The sequence below is a fragment of the Suncus etruscus genome, chromosome 15, assembly GCF_024139225.1.
Source record: "Suncus etruscus isolate mSunEtr1 chromosome 15, mSunEtr1.pri.cur, whole genome shotgun sequence".
Lineage (NCBI taxonomy): Eukaryota > Metazoa > Chordata > Mammalia > Eulipotyphla > Soricidae > Suncus > Suncus etruscus.
In genome coordinates this window covers 1115914-1132388 of record NC_064862.1, presented here as the reverse complement: position 1 = coordinate 1132388, position 16475 = coordinate 1115914, and the positions used below count along the sequence as shown (strand labels likewise).

The 16475-nt window shown below is 34.8% G+C and overlaps 1 protein-coding gene across 1 annotated transcript in view; it reads right to left on the bottom strand.

Annotated features, from left to right (window-relative positions):
* EYA4 (EYA transcriptional coactivator and phosphatase 4) overlaps positions 1-16475 on the bottom strand; it is a 304073-nt gene that overhangs the window by 74417 nt on the left and 213181 nt on the right. The window contains exons 4-5 of the mRNA XM_049789603.1: positions 5156-5280; positions 3162-3230 (exon numbers count right to left, since the gene is read on the bottom strand). Coding sequence (XP_049645560.1) covers positions 3162-3230; positions 5156-5280 — 194 coding nt within the window. The remainder of the gene's footprint in view (positions 1-3161; positions 3231-5155; positions 5281-16475) is intronic.

Genomic DNA, 16475 nt, shown 5'->3' with positions numbered 1-16475 from the left:
AGTTGGAAGAGACAATTGGAGGAGCAAGAAAAGAGTTTGTTGGCCAATGGAAGAGACATTTGGATAGTCCCAAATTCAGCTCTCTCTCTCCCTCTTTATTTCTCTCCTGGCCTAGAGGTTTGTCATAGACCCCTGGACTTCTCTAATAAATAAGATTGTGATATTTGTCAGAATATTGCCTGCATAGATTCCAGGAGAATGGAATCCAGGAGTATGGGCCCATCTCCGGAGATCAGATCTGACAGGGCTCAAAAACATCATGCAGAAATGCCCTTAGAATTTGTATGTTCTAATGACTCTATCCTAGGCTTCATCCCAGGATAGTTGCAAAAACCAAGACCACCAACTACAGAAGACCAATTAAAATAACAATGATGGAACAGAACTTCTGGAACTGTAAAGAAAGATTCCATCCTATGACATGTGCAAATACCAAGAGCACTAGCTACAGAGGCCTGATTTTATCATCCATGATGGAGCAGAAAACTTTCAGACACCACAAAAGGATCTAGGAGAGTAAAAGAGCATGTATGGAGCCTGTAGTTATACCCATGACAGTATACTTCAAGGGCGGAGGAACCTGTATATTTTAGGCCAAGGGAATTCCCTTTCTAATCTCCCCAATTTTTACTGTGCCTATGCAAAATAAAACAAAGAAATAGCACAGAATAGCACAAATTAAATTTTTTCTTTAATTTTTTTGTAAAAGGGGTTGCCTTTTCTGTTTGTTTGTTTGTTTGTTTCTGTTTTTGATTTTGTTTTTATTCCCTTTTCTTTGCCTTTTTTTTTTTCTTTTTTTTACCTGAGCTTTGATTCATCTCTATTGCAGGACAGTGGTTAGTGTTCAGTTGTTGTCAGTATTGCTGTGGTGCTTTTCGGGTTTTTTGTTTGTTTGTTTTTGGTTTGTTTTATTTTGGGTTTGATTCTTCTTGTATTATTTTTATGTTTTCCTTCCTTTTTCCCTTTCTTTTCTTAAAATGAGATTTATAGTCTCTTGAAGGACTCCTCCCATTTTTTTGCTCGTTCAAATTTTTGCCCCCTCTTTTTATTTCCTTGCCTCTTCTTTTATTTTTTTCTCTTACTTGGAAACATAAATACATAACTTGAACCATCTTGTTCTGTTTCTCAAATTGAGGGGAAATAATGGAGGGCACCAAGACCAAACAGTCATATGAACATTGAGTAGAAATAAAAAATGATCAGACTTGAACACCGAATCCAAAGCCAACTACAACAGAAATGATATCCAATCTACAACAGGTAGACACAGAAGGGACCAAGTGTACTAGCAGGCCGGGGGGCAAAGGAAGGGCAATATGGAATGCAGGCTGAGAACAGGGATGGAGGGAGGACAACATTGGTGGTTGGAATGGCCCTGATTCAATGTCACTATGTACCTGAAATACTTCTGTGAATGATTTGTAATCCAGTTTGGTCAAAATAAAAATTATTAAAAAAATTTGCATGTTCATCACAGCACTATTATTTACAGTAGACATAATCTGGAAAAACCCAAGTGCCTGAGAACAGTTGAGTGATAAGGAACAGTAGTACATCTACACAATAGAATACTATGTACCTATTAGGAAAAATGAAGTCATGAAATTTTATAATTGGATGAATAAAATAATCTCATTTGTGGGATAAAAAAATGAAAAGTTAGTAAGGTAACAATATCCAGAAACAATAAAGATAAGGACCAGAAAAAAACAGTTCATTGTAAGAGCTTGTCACAAATAGTGGAGCAGTGCAGTTAGGGTAGAAAGGGACCACTATGACACTGTTAGTTGGAACTGACCACTCTGGACAAAAACAGGTACCATAAAGGAATATAGTGATATGCATGATATATACCCCTGTATTTATTTTTTGTTATATTCGTTTTGGGACCACATTTGGAAGTGCCCAGTGGTTACTCCTGGCTCAGGACTGACTCAAGAATTACTCCTGGCAGGGATTGGGGAACAAATATGATGCTGAGGATGACCCCAAGTCAGCCAAGTGCAAGGAAAACTCTCTACCTGCTGTACTACAACTCTACTTTTTCTTCCCTTCTTGTCTCTATTATACTATGGTAGAGCTGAGTAGATGAGCTATAAGCAATATATAGCTGACGGCCATGCTACTTAACTCTTTCAAAAAAGACTGAAAAATATGAAGAACTAAATTATGGTGACATATTTTTAAAATATCTAAATTATATTTTAAGTGTTAAATAAAAATGTAACAAAATTATGGGAATGATGCAGTGTTTTTCATTTACAAGTCATATTTAAAAATTATCTTTATTATAATTATTTTGTTTTTAGGCCACATCTAGTGGTAATCAGGGTAAAATAGGGGTTCAGAGATTGAACCTAGATTGATCGTGAGTAATGAATGTAACCTAGCCATTGTACAGTCTCCTGCACCACAAATTAGGCATTTTAATTTAATCTGTGTGAAGGGAAGATCCTACTAGATTCTATTTGCTTATAATGCATGTGTCTGACAAGTAGTTTGCTCTTTTTGATTCTAAAATTATGTCATTCCCAATAGTATTATAGTTTTATTTTAATAGCATATTAACTTTTTTTGAAGAGAATGTTTATTTATACCTAAATATGAATGTAGTTCATGTCTATAGTTCGAATGATTTTGAAACTTTATTTGAATATACAGCATACATTTATGCTAATACTTTAAATGAGGAGACTTGAAATATCATTGCTACTTCAGGTACTTTACATGGAATATTTGTCAAAGTTTATAAAATTGAAAATATATTACTGGTATATTAAGAACTTCAATTATAAAAGCCTGTAGGTTACAAATATTTTTAAGCTTGTACATATGCATCATCTGCTTCAATTGACATGGAAATCATCTTGAAATAACTGCTTAAACAGATATGGTTTGGAAACTAATAGATGCACCCATTTGAGCAAAAAATAAGAAAATACTGAAAAAATAATTATTTTAAGAAAATTAACATTAAAATTGTAATTGCTAAGAAAAACACAGCCAATTGTTATCAGTAAATAATTGAAAGGCATATTCCTTTCTCTTGGTTCTTTACAAGTACTGAACACAGAAGAGTTGCAAACACAGGAAGAGTAACAGAAGCAAACCAAAAAGGAAAATCCACACAAACACATGCAGTGTACCATTATCTCTCATACTTGTTGCAGAAGAAGGGGTGCTGCAACTCAGCAACCAGTCTGCAGTATTTAAAACAGTCATGTTGTCCCCTGGGAACAGCAATGATACAGAGTTCATTGTTTGAGAGCTTGCTCAGGTATATGTGGAGTCTTCAAAGCTTGCACTTATGATTAGCCAAATTTCTAACTGTATGGAAGGAGTCTTATATTTTACTTTATCAGGATTGTTTTAGTTCAGATAAATATATCAAAGGATAAAAATTGATATGCCTTGAAGTGAACCAGATTATTAAGTTCAAATACATATAAATGAATATATACACATATAGATGTACATATGCAATAATTAGTGGATTTAAAGATATGATTCTAGAGAACTTGTTTCTTAATGTTATTATAAATATACAATTTCAGGTTGAACTGCATTACTCAGATATCTCAAACAATCCCATAAATTTGCAACCATAATTAGCTGAAAGTATAGGTGCATGTTTAGGGACAAATAGACATAAACAAAATGTTAATCTACAAAGGGTTTTGGTGTAAAACATTATTAAATATAGGTAAGTTGCCATGCACACCACTTTATAAAGAAAATTTTAGATTGTATAGCTACTCTAAAATAAATGGGAAGAGGTGCATCAATTAATAAAAGTTTAAATTTTTAAGAAAATATGATGTGGCAAATGATATTTAGTATCTTGCATTGTTTATAAACTATCAATTCAAAAACTTCAAAAATTACTGACTTGATAACTATATATATAGTCTTACAATGATTAATTTAAAATTTAACTTACTAACGTGAATTTGTATGTAAAATCTCTGCACAACTAACTTGCAAACATCAGATAATAATTTCTGCCATTGAATATATTTTACAAAAATTATAGTGAAAGTATTTAAAATAAAAGTTACTGTTGCCATATTTATGACATAACTATATAAGGCCATATAATCCTACTAATATATACATATATGTGGAAGTATCTTAGAAAAATAGATCTTTTTATTATTTAATTTTTTTATCTGGGAGGCTAAATCCTGGCAGTGCTTAGGGGCTACTCAGGAAACATTCCTAATGGGATCAAGGGACCATAAAGTGATGCTTAGAATCAAAGTGGATTGGCCTAATGCCAGGCAAGCATCCTTCACACTGTATTATAATTTTGGTCCCTATTTCATTTTTAAATTAGTTAACATTATTTTCTTTTGAGGAGAACACCCAGTAGTATTCAGGACTTACTCTGGCTCTGCACTTGGGGGTCATTCCAACGTGGGGATTGGGGACCATATGGAATTCTGGAGATCGTTGGCCAGTACAAGGCAAATACTCTCTACACACTGTAAACTGCTTGGTTTCCTTTAACCCCTACTTTAAAAATATGTAAAATGTCATTTTCTTTAAAAAGAAAACCTAACAAATATGGTTATTATCTACTCCATATTTGAATTTTAAGAAAAACATTGGTGTAGACTTTTTCTTAAAATTAAAATAAAAAGTAAAAACTATAGTAAAGTATTGGGGTGATAAAGTCTAAGTCCTAATCTTTTGTTCACATTTCTTTTATTGTTTTTGTTTATTTTTTAGTGACACACCTGGAATTGCTTACTCCTGGCTCTGTGCTCAGAGATCACTCCAGGCATGCTCAGTGGACATTATGGAGTGCCAGGAATCGAATGAGTTAGCATAAACCTGAGTAAGGCATAAACCTTACTTGCTTTACTGTATTTCTGTCCTACTTTGTTCACATTTTTTAAATTTTTAATATATGCAAACACAAATACAATAACTAAACCTTCCTAATAAAATACTTTTTTCTAAAGCTATAGAGAAGCAAGCACTTAAATAAAACTAATAGTAGTTACTAATTAACCCATTAACTACATATTTCTTGTGTATAACACTGATTATGTTGTAGGTAATGAGATGATCTGCTAACATGAAAATGAATGTGCAAAATAAAGCACACATTGAACTGAGATTCAGGGCATCTCTTGGGTGCCACACTTACCTCCTGTCCCGTTTGTGGTGACTGACGTGCTGCTGAGGTTCGTTTTCTCCAATTTGGAGCTCCCAGGAGTATCACCACCGCCCACCAAAGGCTGAGGACTTGCTAGGTCCTGCATTTCCATAGACCTGGGGGAGAAAAGAGCAGTAAGGTCAAAGTTGAAACCTCAGCAGTGATTTTTTGAGTGAATTTCATAGAGCACTACGAATATGCATATGATCTAATAGAACCGAGAACAGAAACCAGTAACATTTATACAAATATACAAACCCCTTAGAAAGTATTTAGAAATAGTTATTTATGTATTATCCACAATAGTTGTCTCTGAATTATTTTATTTTTAATCCTACATAATTCTATATAAAATAACAGAAAATATGATTCTGTTATTTTGCAGTTTAAGTTGATGTAATTTCAATTTTGGTCACATTAACAATAAATCAGTATAAACGGTGAAAATACTAAATTTCAAAAATTAGACATTCCTGTCACCAGTGAGAAGGAAACTGTAAACAGGAATAAACTATAAACCTGAAATCAAAGCAGAAGCTTCCAACTAATCTTAAACCAAGAAATTAAAAAAAAAAATTTAAAAACTGAACTTCAGGGGCCTGCGAGGTGGTGCTAAAGGTAAGGTGTCTGCCTTGCAAGCTCTAGCCAGGAAGGACCACGGTTCGATCCCCTGGCGTCCCATATGGTCCCCCCAACCCAGGGGCAATCTCTGAGCACTTAGCCTGAGCATCAAACGGGTGTGGCCTGAAAAACCAAAAAAATAAAAATAAAATAAAAATAAAAACAACTTCAGACAAGACGAAAGGGTTTTCTGCAACCTTACTATCCATTCAGGAATATAAGATTTTGATACTTTACATATAACTGAGATTCTTGAATGTTTTATCTTCTTTATAAAAGGAAACAAGAAAAAATGATTGTACAGTAGTAAAGGCATCCTTTCAGAAAAAAATGCAGATGTTAAAAATGGAGCGACAATTTTTTCTCTCAATTTTGGTCATCCCTTATGACCGAACTGAACAATCTCTGCATCTGAAAACTAAAGTACAGAAAAAAACAATAGCACATAGGACAATGGGGGAAATTATTACTATTATTATGGGTTGGTTTTTTTTTTCAGTTTTGGGGTCACACCCAGCAGTGCTCAGGGGTTATTCCTGCCTCTCTGCTCAGAAGTCACTCCTGGTGGCTCACGGGACCATATGGGATGTCGGGAATCAAACTGGGATCTGTCCTGTGTTGGCCTTATGCAAAGCAAATGCCCTACCGCTGTGCTGTTGCTCCGGCCCCAAATTATATATTATTTTAAGAGTCATATGGCATGGAACACTATACAATTTTTAATATGAAGCAGATTTATGACATAAAATAACAGCTGTCATTAAATATTACTAAGCAAATAAAAACAGACATAACAAAATTAAGGGTATACTCAAAATAAAATAAAATACATTTTTTTAAACAATTTCTAACACCAAACAAGTCAGGAAAAAAGAAAAAAAGATTTGATAAGAACAGAAAACACATGGCAAGATGGAACACCTAAATCCAGTCATATCAAACATTACACTAAATATCAATGTCTAACTACTACAATTTGAAAAGAGAAGCCTGTCAGAGTTAGCAAGACATCAACATAAAACAATCTGGTACCGAGTAGAGAAATTATACAAATATAAGCAAACTGTGACACAGACGTGTGTTGGCCAGAGTTCTGGCTCTAAAACTCAAGAAGTAATTACCTCAGATTGCTGAGCGAGTTACAATTCACAATTCTCAACAGAAACTTTTGGGACTTGTCCTCAAATAAAAGAACCACACTGACCAAGATGAAACCTGTAGCTATTCACCTTAAAGTACACATCCTGTTTTAACATACAGAGCACACATCCTGCTTTGCCTCATCCCCTATCCCTAAACACAGAAGCACACACCCTGTTTTATCTTCTTTCACATTCTACCTAATTGGCTGATACAGAGTTCACACCCTATTTTGTCCTAATATCCATTTCCTATCTAAAATAAAGTGAGTTACTCTCCCAAAGTGGATGGTGAATGCTTCTTTATGAGTGCTCTACTCACCGGGGTTCTAACCTCACCAATGACTTGCATATCTCAGGATCAGACTTCACCAGGGTCATTTACAAAACCCTTTTTAGGGCCAGCCCTCAAAAACTAACTAGTTGGTAAAGGAGCATAAAAACTATTACTTCTGATCCAGAGGAAGTAGGGCGACTAGCTTCTTAAAGATTGGGCTGAGATTTCTGTCACAATTATACATTGGTTAAAATTTATCACTCTAACACCTGCTCCCTTTATTCTCCCACTAGTTAATTGATGCTAATACATAGATCTCTATATCTGAATTTACTTCTTTTGGAAACTGAATGGTCAAAAATCCCAAATATGGTAAGGGTTAAATATGAAGATGATTTAACTTGCCAATAAAAAGTAAGAAAATATTTGGTCTATAATATCACACAAGAGAAATCAAGATGAAGAATATCAGCAAACACAAAAAGTGAGAAAAGGAAATTAAAAAAAAAAAAAAAGGTCCTTTTATTAGATAAGAGGGTGGGCCACTCCTATCTGTTGTCAAGGTTTACTCCTGGCTTGTTCTCAGAGGTACTTCTGGCATTTCTTAGTTGTACTGTATGCTAAGGGGAAAAAAAATGACAAAACTTTCAGGAAATTCTAAAGATGTTTTATTTAGGGAGATTGTGTTTGTGTGGGGGTGTGGGATTATATCAGGGGCTACTCAGGGATTATTACTGGTGCAGATGTTGAGGGAGGATCAGCAGTGCCAAAGATCAAATTGGGGTCGGCTGTGTGCAAGGGAATAATTTTATCGCTTGTGTTACATCTCTGGTGTCAAAGATATAACAATCTTGAATGTGAAAATACCTACTCACATAGCTTCAAATACAGGAAAATAAATCTAACCAAAAAAAAAAAAGAAAAGAAATTTATTATACTTAGAGGTTTTGTATGCTTGTCACACTAAACATTTCTGTATTCATTTAAAAATATATACAAAATTATAAAACAACATAATTAGTAACATAATTCACATTAAAAACATTAAAATTTGATACGTATAAAATATACATTTTCAACGCTTCATTATATATTCATCAAAAGGACTACCATGACAACGTTAATCGGTGAGAGAAGTAGAATGCCTGTCTCAAATACAGGCTGGGGATAAGGGAAAAGGAAGATGGGGGACATTGGTGGTGGGAATGTTGCACTGGTGAAGAGGGAATGTTCTTTTTATGGCAGAAACCCAACTACAATCATGTTTGCAATCATGGTGCTTAAATAAAGACATTATTTAAACGAATAAAAATAAATAAAAATCATTTTAAAGTCAAAATTTAGAAAAATCTGGCATAATGCATTAAACTAAGAATTGATAGTATTTGTAAACTGTCCCTAATAATTAATAATTATATACCATAGTCATAATTTTAAAGAAAATTAATCTAAAGAAAATTAAAAGTGAATATAGAAATATTTATATTTACATATATTTAAACATATAGGACAAAACAATAATGACAATAATCATTATTGACCATATAGATAAATAATACATGACAACTAAACAAAAATACAAATGCAAAAGTAATCAAATAATAAATTAACATAGTTTCACAAATAAATGGTGTTTAATAATTTTTATCCACACATTAAATCTTTCCTAGACAGACCTTATAACCTTTCAACAATTAGCTAAACAAAATGCATATAAAATAACAGGAGAGAATCAAGACAGCTTTGTGTGTAAACTCAGATTTTTAGTTACAACACCAAAGATATAATCCATGAAAGAAACAACTGGTAAATTTAACTTCAATAAAAAGTAAAAGTTTTGCTCTATTTAAAAGAACTATCAAGGGGCTGGAGAGAGCATGGAGGTAAGGCGTTTGCCTCACATGCAGAAGGATGGTGGTTCGAATCCTGGCATCCCATATGGTCTCCCGAACCTGCCGGGGGCGATTTCTGAGCACAGAGCCAGGAGTAGTCCCTGAGTACTGCCAGGTGTGGCCCAAAAAACAAAAACAAAAACAAAGAATAAGAAATATCTTAGAACACAACCATAGACTAGAGAAAATATAAAAAAAAAATCTGGTGTGCACCTGACACATCTTCCCCCAAAATAGACTTGGACAAAGTCAATTTAAAATTTTTGAATGCAAATAATTTTAACAGAGGAGTGTATATATTAAAATATTAATATAATAAGAATCAAAAATTAAAAATCTGTGAGTTAAATTTACACCTTAAGAAACTAGTGAATAATCTGCCCCTGCTGCGAGATTATCAACTGGGAGAGACTGAGGAAGCCTGTTTTCTGTGTGTGTTTCTCTACTTTTCTGTCTCCGAACCTCACCTGAGAGACCAAGAAGGGCCCACCAAAAATTCTCTCCTCGAGGTGCCCAACCCAAAAGTTGAGAAAGACTGGGTGAGTGAAAACTGGCTATGAGTGGTGCCCTTGCAGAAAGACAGATGCTTTGTCTATGAAAGCAGGCGGGAGGAATTTTTCCCTGCTGTGAGATTACCAATTGGGAGAATCTGAGGGGGCCTATTGCCTATGTGTGTTTCTCTACTCTCCTGTCTCCTGAACCTCTCCTGAGTGGGCCGAGAAGGGCCCAGCAAAAACTCTCTCCTAGAGGTTCCAGAAGAGCATAGCCACTCCGCTTCACTTCATGGCCACGTGCTCTTTCTAACTAATGACCCCACCATAACACACAGAAAAAAAAACACACTACAAGTGTGACAATGAGGACACCTTGCAGGCAAACACCATGCACAGAGAATGAACATGATAGCTTTGATGACCCCAAAAATACCAACCATCTGATTAATCTCTCAGATAAGAAGTTTAGAATGGAAATATGGAGAGTCCTCATGGAAATCAAAGAATATAAAGTTCTAGTTGAACAGAACACAAAGTTAGAAGTCAGAAAAATTCAAACTGAAATAACAGATCTGAAAAACATGATAGTTGAACTGAAAACCGCAACAGAAAACCTCTCCAACAGGGTAACAGCAGCCGAGGACAGAATCAGTAAAAAGGAAGATGAAATGCAGAACTCCATACAGCAGAAGAGATTGGAAAAGAACCTTATAGCAAATGATCAGACAATGGAAAAAGTACTCAAAGAATTTGAACAGATGAAAACAGAAGTCTTTGATAAACTCAACAGAAACAACATAAAAATCATTGGAGTGCCAGAGGCCCAGAAAGAAGATCCCCAGGAAGAATCAACAGTCAAAGACATCATCACAGAGAAACTCCCAGAGCTAAAGACTGCATGCAATCAAATCCTGAGTGCCCAGAGAATACCAGAGAGACTCAGAGAAAAGCACCGCAAGACAAATCCTAGTCACAATGAATAATCCCACAGATAGAGATAGAATACTGAAAGCAGCAAGATCAAAAAGGGAAATTACATTCAAAGGAGCATCCTTAAGATTTACACAGACATGTCATGAGAATCTCCCAAGGCCAGAAGACAGTGGTGGGAGATTGTGACAAGACTGAATAAAATGTAGGCTTCACCTAGAATTCTGCACCCAGCCTGATTCATGTTCAGATATGAAGGAAGGATACATAGTTTCATGGATAAGCAACAGCTCAGAAACTTTACAGATGTATAATCAGCCTTAAAGAAAAAACTTAAAAGTCAACTTTAGGAATAGACAGACCAACAGATATACAAAATTTATACTCAAAGATGACATTAAATCCCATGACAATCATCTCCCTCAATGTCAATCAATGGACTAAGTGCACCAATTAAGAGGCACAGAGTGGCTAAATGGATCAAAAAGATGAATCCAATCTTCTGCTGTCTACAAGAAACACACCTGAATAGTCAGAACAAACATAGACTCAAAATCAAAGGCTGAAGGAAAATCATTCAAGCAAACAACATCCTTAAAAAATCTGGGGTAGTTCAAAATGTAGTTATTGATCTAACTAGACTCATCGCTGTTTGTGGTGAGCTTCATGAGGTGAGCTGTAACTTCCAGCCCTTCTCTCTTTTGTGTCTGAAAATTATTATTGCAAGAATGTCTTTCATTTTTCTTAAAACCCATAAATGAGTGAGACCATTCTGCGTTTTTCTCTCTCTCTGACTTATTTCACTCAGCATAATAGATTCCGTGTACATCCATGTATAGGAAAATTTCATAACTTCATCTCTCCTGACAGCTGCATAATATTCCATTGTGTATATGTACCACAGTTTCTTTAGCCATTCATCTGTTGAAGGTCATCTTGGTTGTTTTCAGAGTCTTGCTATGGTAAATAGTGCTGCAATGAATATAGGTGTAAGGAAGGGGTTTTTGTATTGTATTTTTGTGTTCCTAGGGTTATTCCTAGGAGTAGTATAGCTAGATCGTATGGGAGCTCCATTTCCAGTTTTTGGAGGAATCTCCATATTGCTTTCCATAAAGGTTGAACTAGACGGCATTCCCACCAGCAGTGGATAAGAGTTCCTTTCTCTCCACATCCCGGCTAACACTTGTTTGTTCTCATTCTTTGTGATATGTGTCAATCGCTGTGGTGTGAGGTGGTACCTCATAGTTGTTTTGATTTGCATCTCCCTGATGCTTAGTGATGTGGAGCATTTTTTCATGTGTCTTTTTATTAGAGAAATAACTACATTTTGAACTATCCTAATAATGAGAATGTATGAGGGTTATAGAAAGCATGTCTAGAGTACAGATGGGGGTTGGGTGGGGAGGAGGAAGATTTGGGACATTGGTGATGGGAATGTTGCACTGGTGATGGGTGGTGTTCTTTACATGACTGAAACACAAACACAATCATTCATGTAATCAAGGTGTTTAAATAAAATATATAAAAAAGCTGGGGTGACCATATTAATATCAGTGACACAAACTTTAGACTCAGAAAAGTTCTAAGGGACAAAGATGGACACTACGTACTAATCAAGTAATATGTGCAACAGGAAGAAATCAGACTACTAAACATATACACACCCAATGAAAGACCAACAAAATATCTAATACAATTAGAGACAAATCTGAAAGAGGATATTTATAATAACACAAAAATTGTGGGAGACCTCAACACAGCCCTGTCAACACTTGATAGGTCAACGAGACTGAAACCCAGAAAAATATTTTTAGCCCTGAAAAGAGAAATGGAAGAAAGAAGCCTATTAGATATATATAGGAGACTCCATCCCCAGAAGCCTGGATACACATTCTTCTCCAATGTACAGAGGTCATTTTCCAAGACAGACTACATACTGGCACATAAAAGAAACTAGTGAATGAAAGGCAAAAAAAAAAGGTCCAATTAAGTTTGAAGTAGAAAAAATAGAAGAAATTCAAAATCACTGAATTGGAAAATATTGATTAATAAATTATATCCATTTAAAGTAAACAATAAGTAGTGAAAATTCATTATTTCCTATTTGAGATGCCCAACATAAAAAGTATTTTTATGTTGTATTAATATACAACAAAACAACTATTAATTTTAAATATAATATAAATATAATTTTATAGTAATTGGTCAAACAAATTAAATTCTTATCAATTACAAACCTTTATTATATCTGTGAATGCTCTCACAATCAAATAAAAATTATACTTACATTCATGAAATTTACTATATATATTTTTTTTTTTGTTTGGGGGCCGTGCCTGGAAGTGCTCTGAGTTTATTTTCTGTGCTCAAGAAACTCTCCTGGTGGGCACAGAAAATCATATGAGGTGCCCTTCAACAAATGAATGGTCAAAGAAACTGTGGTACATATACACAATGAAATATTATGTAGCCATCGAGAGAGATGAAGTCATGAAATTCTCCTATACGTGGATGTACATGTAATCTATTATTCTGAGTAAAATAAGTCAGAGGGAGAGAGACATAGAATAGTCTCACTCCATCTGTGGGTTTTAAGAAAAATTAAAGACATTGAAATAATTCCTAGAGAGTAGGGCAGGAAATACCGGCTCAAGATAGGAAGCTCGGGCCCGGAGGGATAGCACAGCGGTGTTTGCCTTGCAAGAAGCTGATCCAGGACCTAAGGTGGTTGGTTCGAATCCCGGTGTCCCATATGGTCCCCCCATGCCTGCCAGGAGCTATTTCTGAGCAGACAGCCAGGAGTAACCCCTGAGCACTGCCGGGTGTGGCCCCCAAAAAAAAAAAAGATAGGAATGCAGTTAGAGAAATAATTATGCTGAGAATTATCATAACAGTGTCATTGAGTGAGGGATATAGAATGACTGTCTAGAATACATACAGGTTGGGGGGAGGGTGGAGATGAGGCATTGGTGGTTGGAACGTTACACTGGAGAAGGGGGGTTTTCTTTTATGACTGAAACCCAACTACAATTATGTTTGTGATCACGGTGTTTAAATAAAGATATTAAAAATAAGAATACTTTTTTCTAAGATCAGTGTAAACTACCTGCCAAATCTACATTAGTTTTCACCACATTTCAAGGTCTCTTAATTACAAAATGTCTATTTCAACTTTAATGCTTCTTCTGTCATAAGACGATAGTTCAAAGATTTACTTGAACAAAATAAGGATAAACTTATATGTAGTCAAAAAACATAAAAATGGCAGTCATTGGAAATTAGTTTCATGAATAATTACTGCAATTCTTATATAATCATAGAATTTAATTCTGAGGTAAAATATTTCAAACCCAAGAACAAGCTTTATATTTGCAGATTCTTAAAGTCTACTCTGAATCATAATGAGGATTTCTTTGTGTAGAAGGTTCTGGTAATGAGTCATAGACTGTTTATTTAAAGGCTGATAGTTAATAAATTTTAATGACCCAGAAATATGAAGAAACTAGACTTTCAAAGACATTCATTCCATGCCAAATTTTTCTCTGCATAAATGATGAGAATGCAAGCATGATTCTATGTTCTCAGTATATCTAATTAGTTAATTTTCATTTTGACCCTCAAAATGAGTTTAAAGAAAAATGTTAAGGAATTTTCTTTGCTCATAAATTCCTTCACTATGAAATAAAACCCTTAATTCTCCTTAGCTGATAAACAGAATAACAACATCAATTTCTATTTAATTTTCTACTGTCAACTCAATTATAATGCAGACATTTTCTGTTTTGTTTACTGCCTTTATTCCCAACATGAAAAACTAGGCAGGATTTAGTGAGTGTTAATGAATAATAAAATAGAATAGAAAGCTGTAGATAATGTGATTTTAGTTACACAGAGTCATCTATAGTTTAGTTTAATGAACACTGAGCATCTGCTATGTTCAAAAGGCAGCTTTTAAAACAAAGAAGGTACCTTTAAAGAACGTGTAGGATAGTGGGAGAGCAAGAAATAGAGAGGAGACCAAGAGATCTCTGATGGGAACATGTAGAAGCATTCCTATGTTTAATGCATAGTAGAATCTGTAAGTGAGTGTGTTTGTGTGCATGCTCACGCAAGCATGCATGTGGATATCGGGTCTAGAGAGGACCTAGAGAGTAACAGAAGGACGAAATCCTGTATGTGTATAGAAAAATATTGTAGACGGCAAAAACAGATTAGCTTTTGGTCAACTTAGATCAGATATAGGCATTGAATGCATAATTTTCACTTTCTATATTCCTGACAAAGCATACCAGGGAACAATGGCAGGTCACCTTAAAATAAACTTGGATGAAAATTAAGGAACCCATCGTCATAGCCACAGACTTGATACACATTCTCCTCTACTGGATTCCACTGCAGAGAAAGGAAATGTAGAAGAATACTTCAAACAAAGATCAAGGAAGTGGGCCATGAGTAAAGGAGCTGGTCCTTGAAACTCCAAGTCAATGACCTCATGCTGGTCCCTGGAGTCAGTGTGAGTTTGGATGCTTACAGAGTTTACAGAGCAAGTGAACCATCTGCCACGGTGACTTCAGACCCTGAAATAACAGGAAATGAAGCCATGAAAATACTGTTCTCTGGACACTTACAATTGTCCTTTTCCTGGGCTTACATTTATAGACGCAAAACTGACGACCCTACCAACATGCTAATAAATTATTTAGAGTAAAGGTGTGTTTTCTGGGGCAGAACAGATAGAACAGTAAATAAGACTCTTGTCTTTTATGCTGCTGACCCATGTGACACCCCTGGAAACTCATGTGGTCCCTTGATCCCCACCAGGAGTGATCTCTCAGCATAAAACCAGAGTAAGCCTTGAGTACTGCCAGGTATGGACTCCAAATTAAAAATATATATGGTTTTATAAGCCTCAAAATGGAAATAAATACTTTTCAAAAGTAGAAGTGTTTTTCTAAATTCATGTTTTAGAGGCTTTCATTAATTTTAAAATAAAGAATAAAAATCCAACAAAGTCTTCAAGCATCCCTTTAATGATACATGCTTCAAGATTCTGTTTGATTATTTCAAAATATGGTTATTGAAGTAGAAAAATTATTTCCTTTAGCAAGTAGAAAGCCATCTAAAACCCATTGTTAAAAAATCTAATGGCATCATTTACACAAATATTTTAATTCATTGCCTAAGAAAAAACTCAAACAGTAAGAGTAAAACATTTCACTGAAAGAATAAAGATGTTTATATACTAGCAAGCTGAACTGAAAGAGAAAACCACTAATGTGCAAAAAAAAGTTTTTCATTAAAAAATATTTATAGCCTCTAGAAGAACTTCCATTTTTTGCTTGTGAAAAGATTTACTAACTGTGAAAGATTTGTAATCCACTTTGGTCAAAATAAATATTAAAAACCAACAACAACAAAGCAACAACAAAAGTATCCAGGGTCTGAAGGGAAATTCATTGTTCTCAAATACAAAAATATCCTGCGAATTAGCTGCTAAGGATCTGTACTGTAGATGCAAGCCTGGATTCCAGTGCCACAATTAACTGCTATAATTTACTGCTCACCAAAACATGACCTAAAAATGTGCCCATTAATAGTATCTGCCAGAGGAGTCCAATGTGAATAAGATCATACAATCAGTATAAAATTTAGCATATAGTATATGCTAATAAATTCTTATTATCATTATAATAACATGATTTGTTTGCAAATTTGGGAGCAAATCTAACTGTGCAGAGCCATAATTGCTATGTGTGCAGAGAACATTCTTGGCAGAACTCAGGAGGCCATATGCAGTACAACATACTGAATCAGAGTCGGCATATAGCCAACCTGCTGCATTCTATCTTTGGTGCTTGTGTCTATATCATTCTCCATACATACTGCAATTGCCCATTTTGAATATTTACATGTAAAAATTATATCAAGGTAGATGATTCAATCTTTGTACATACTGAT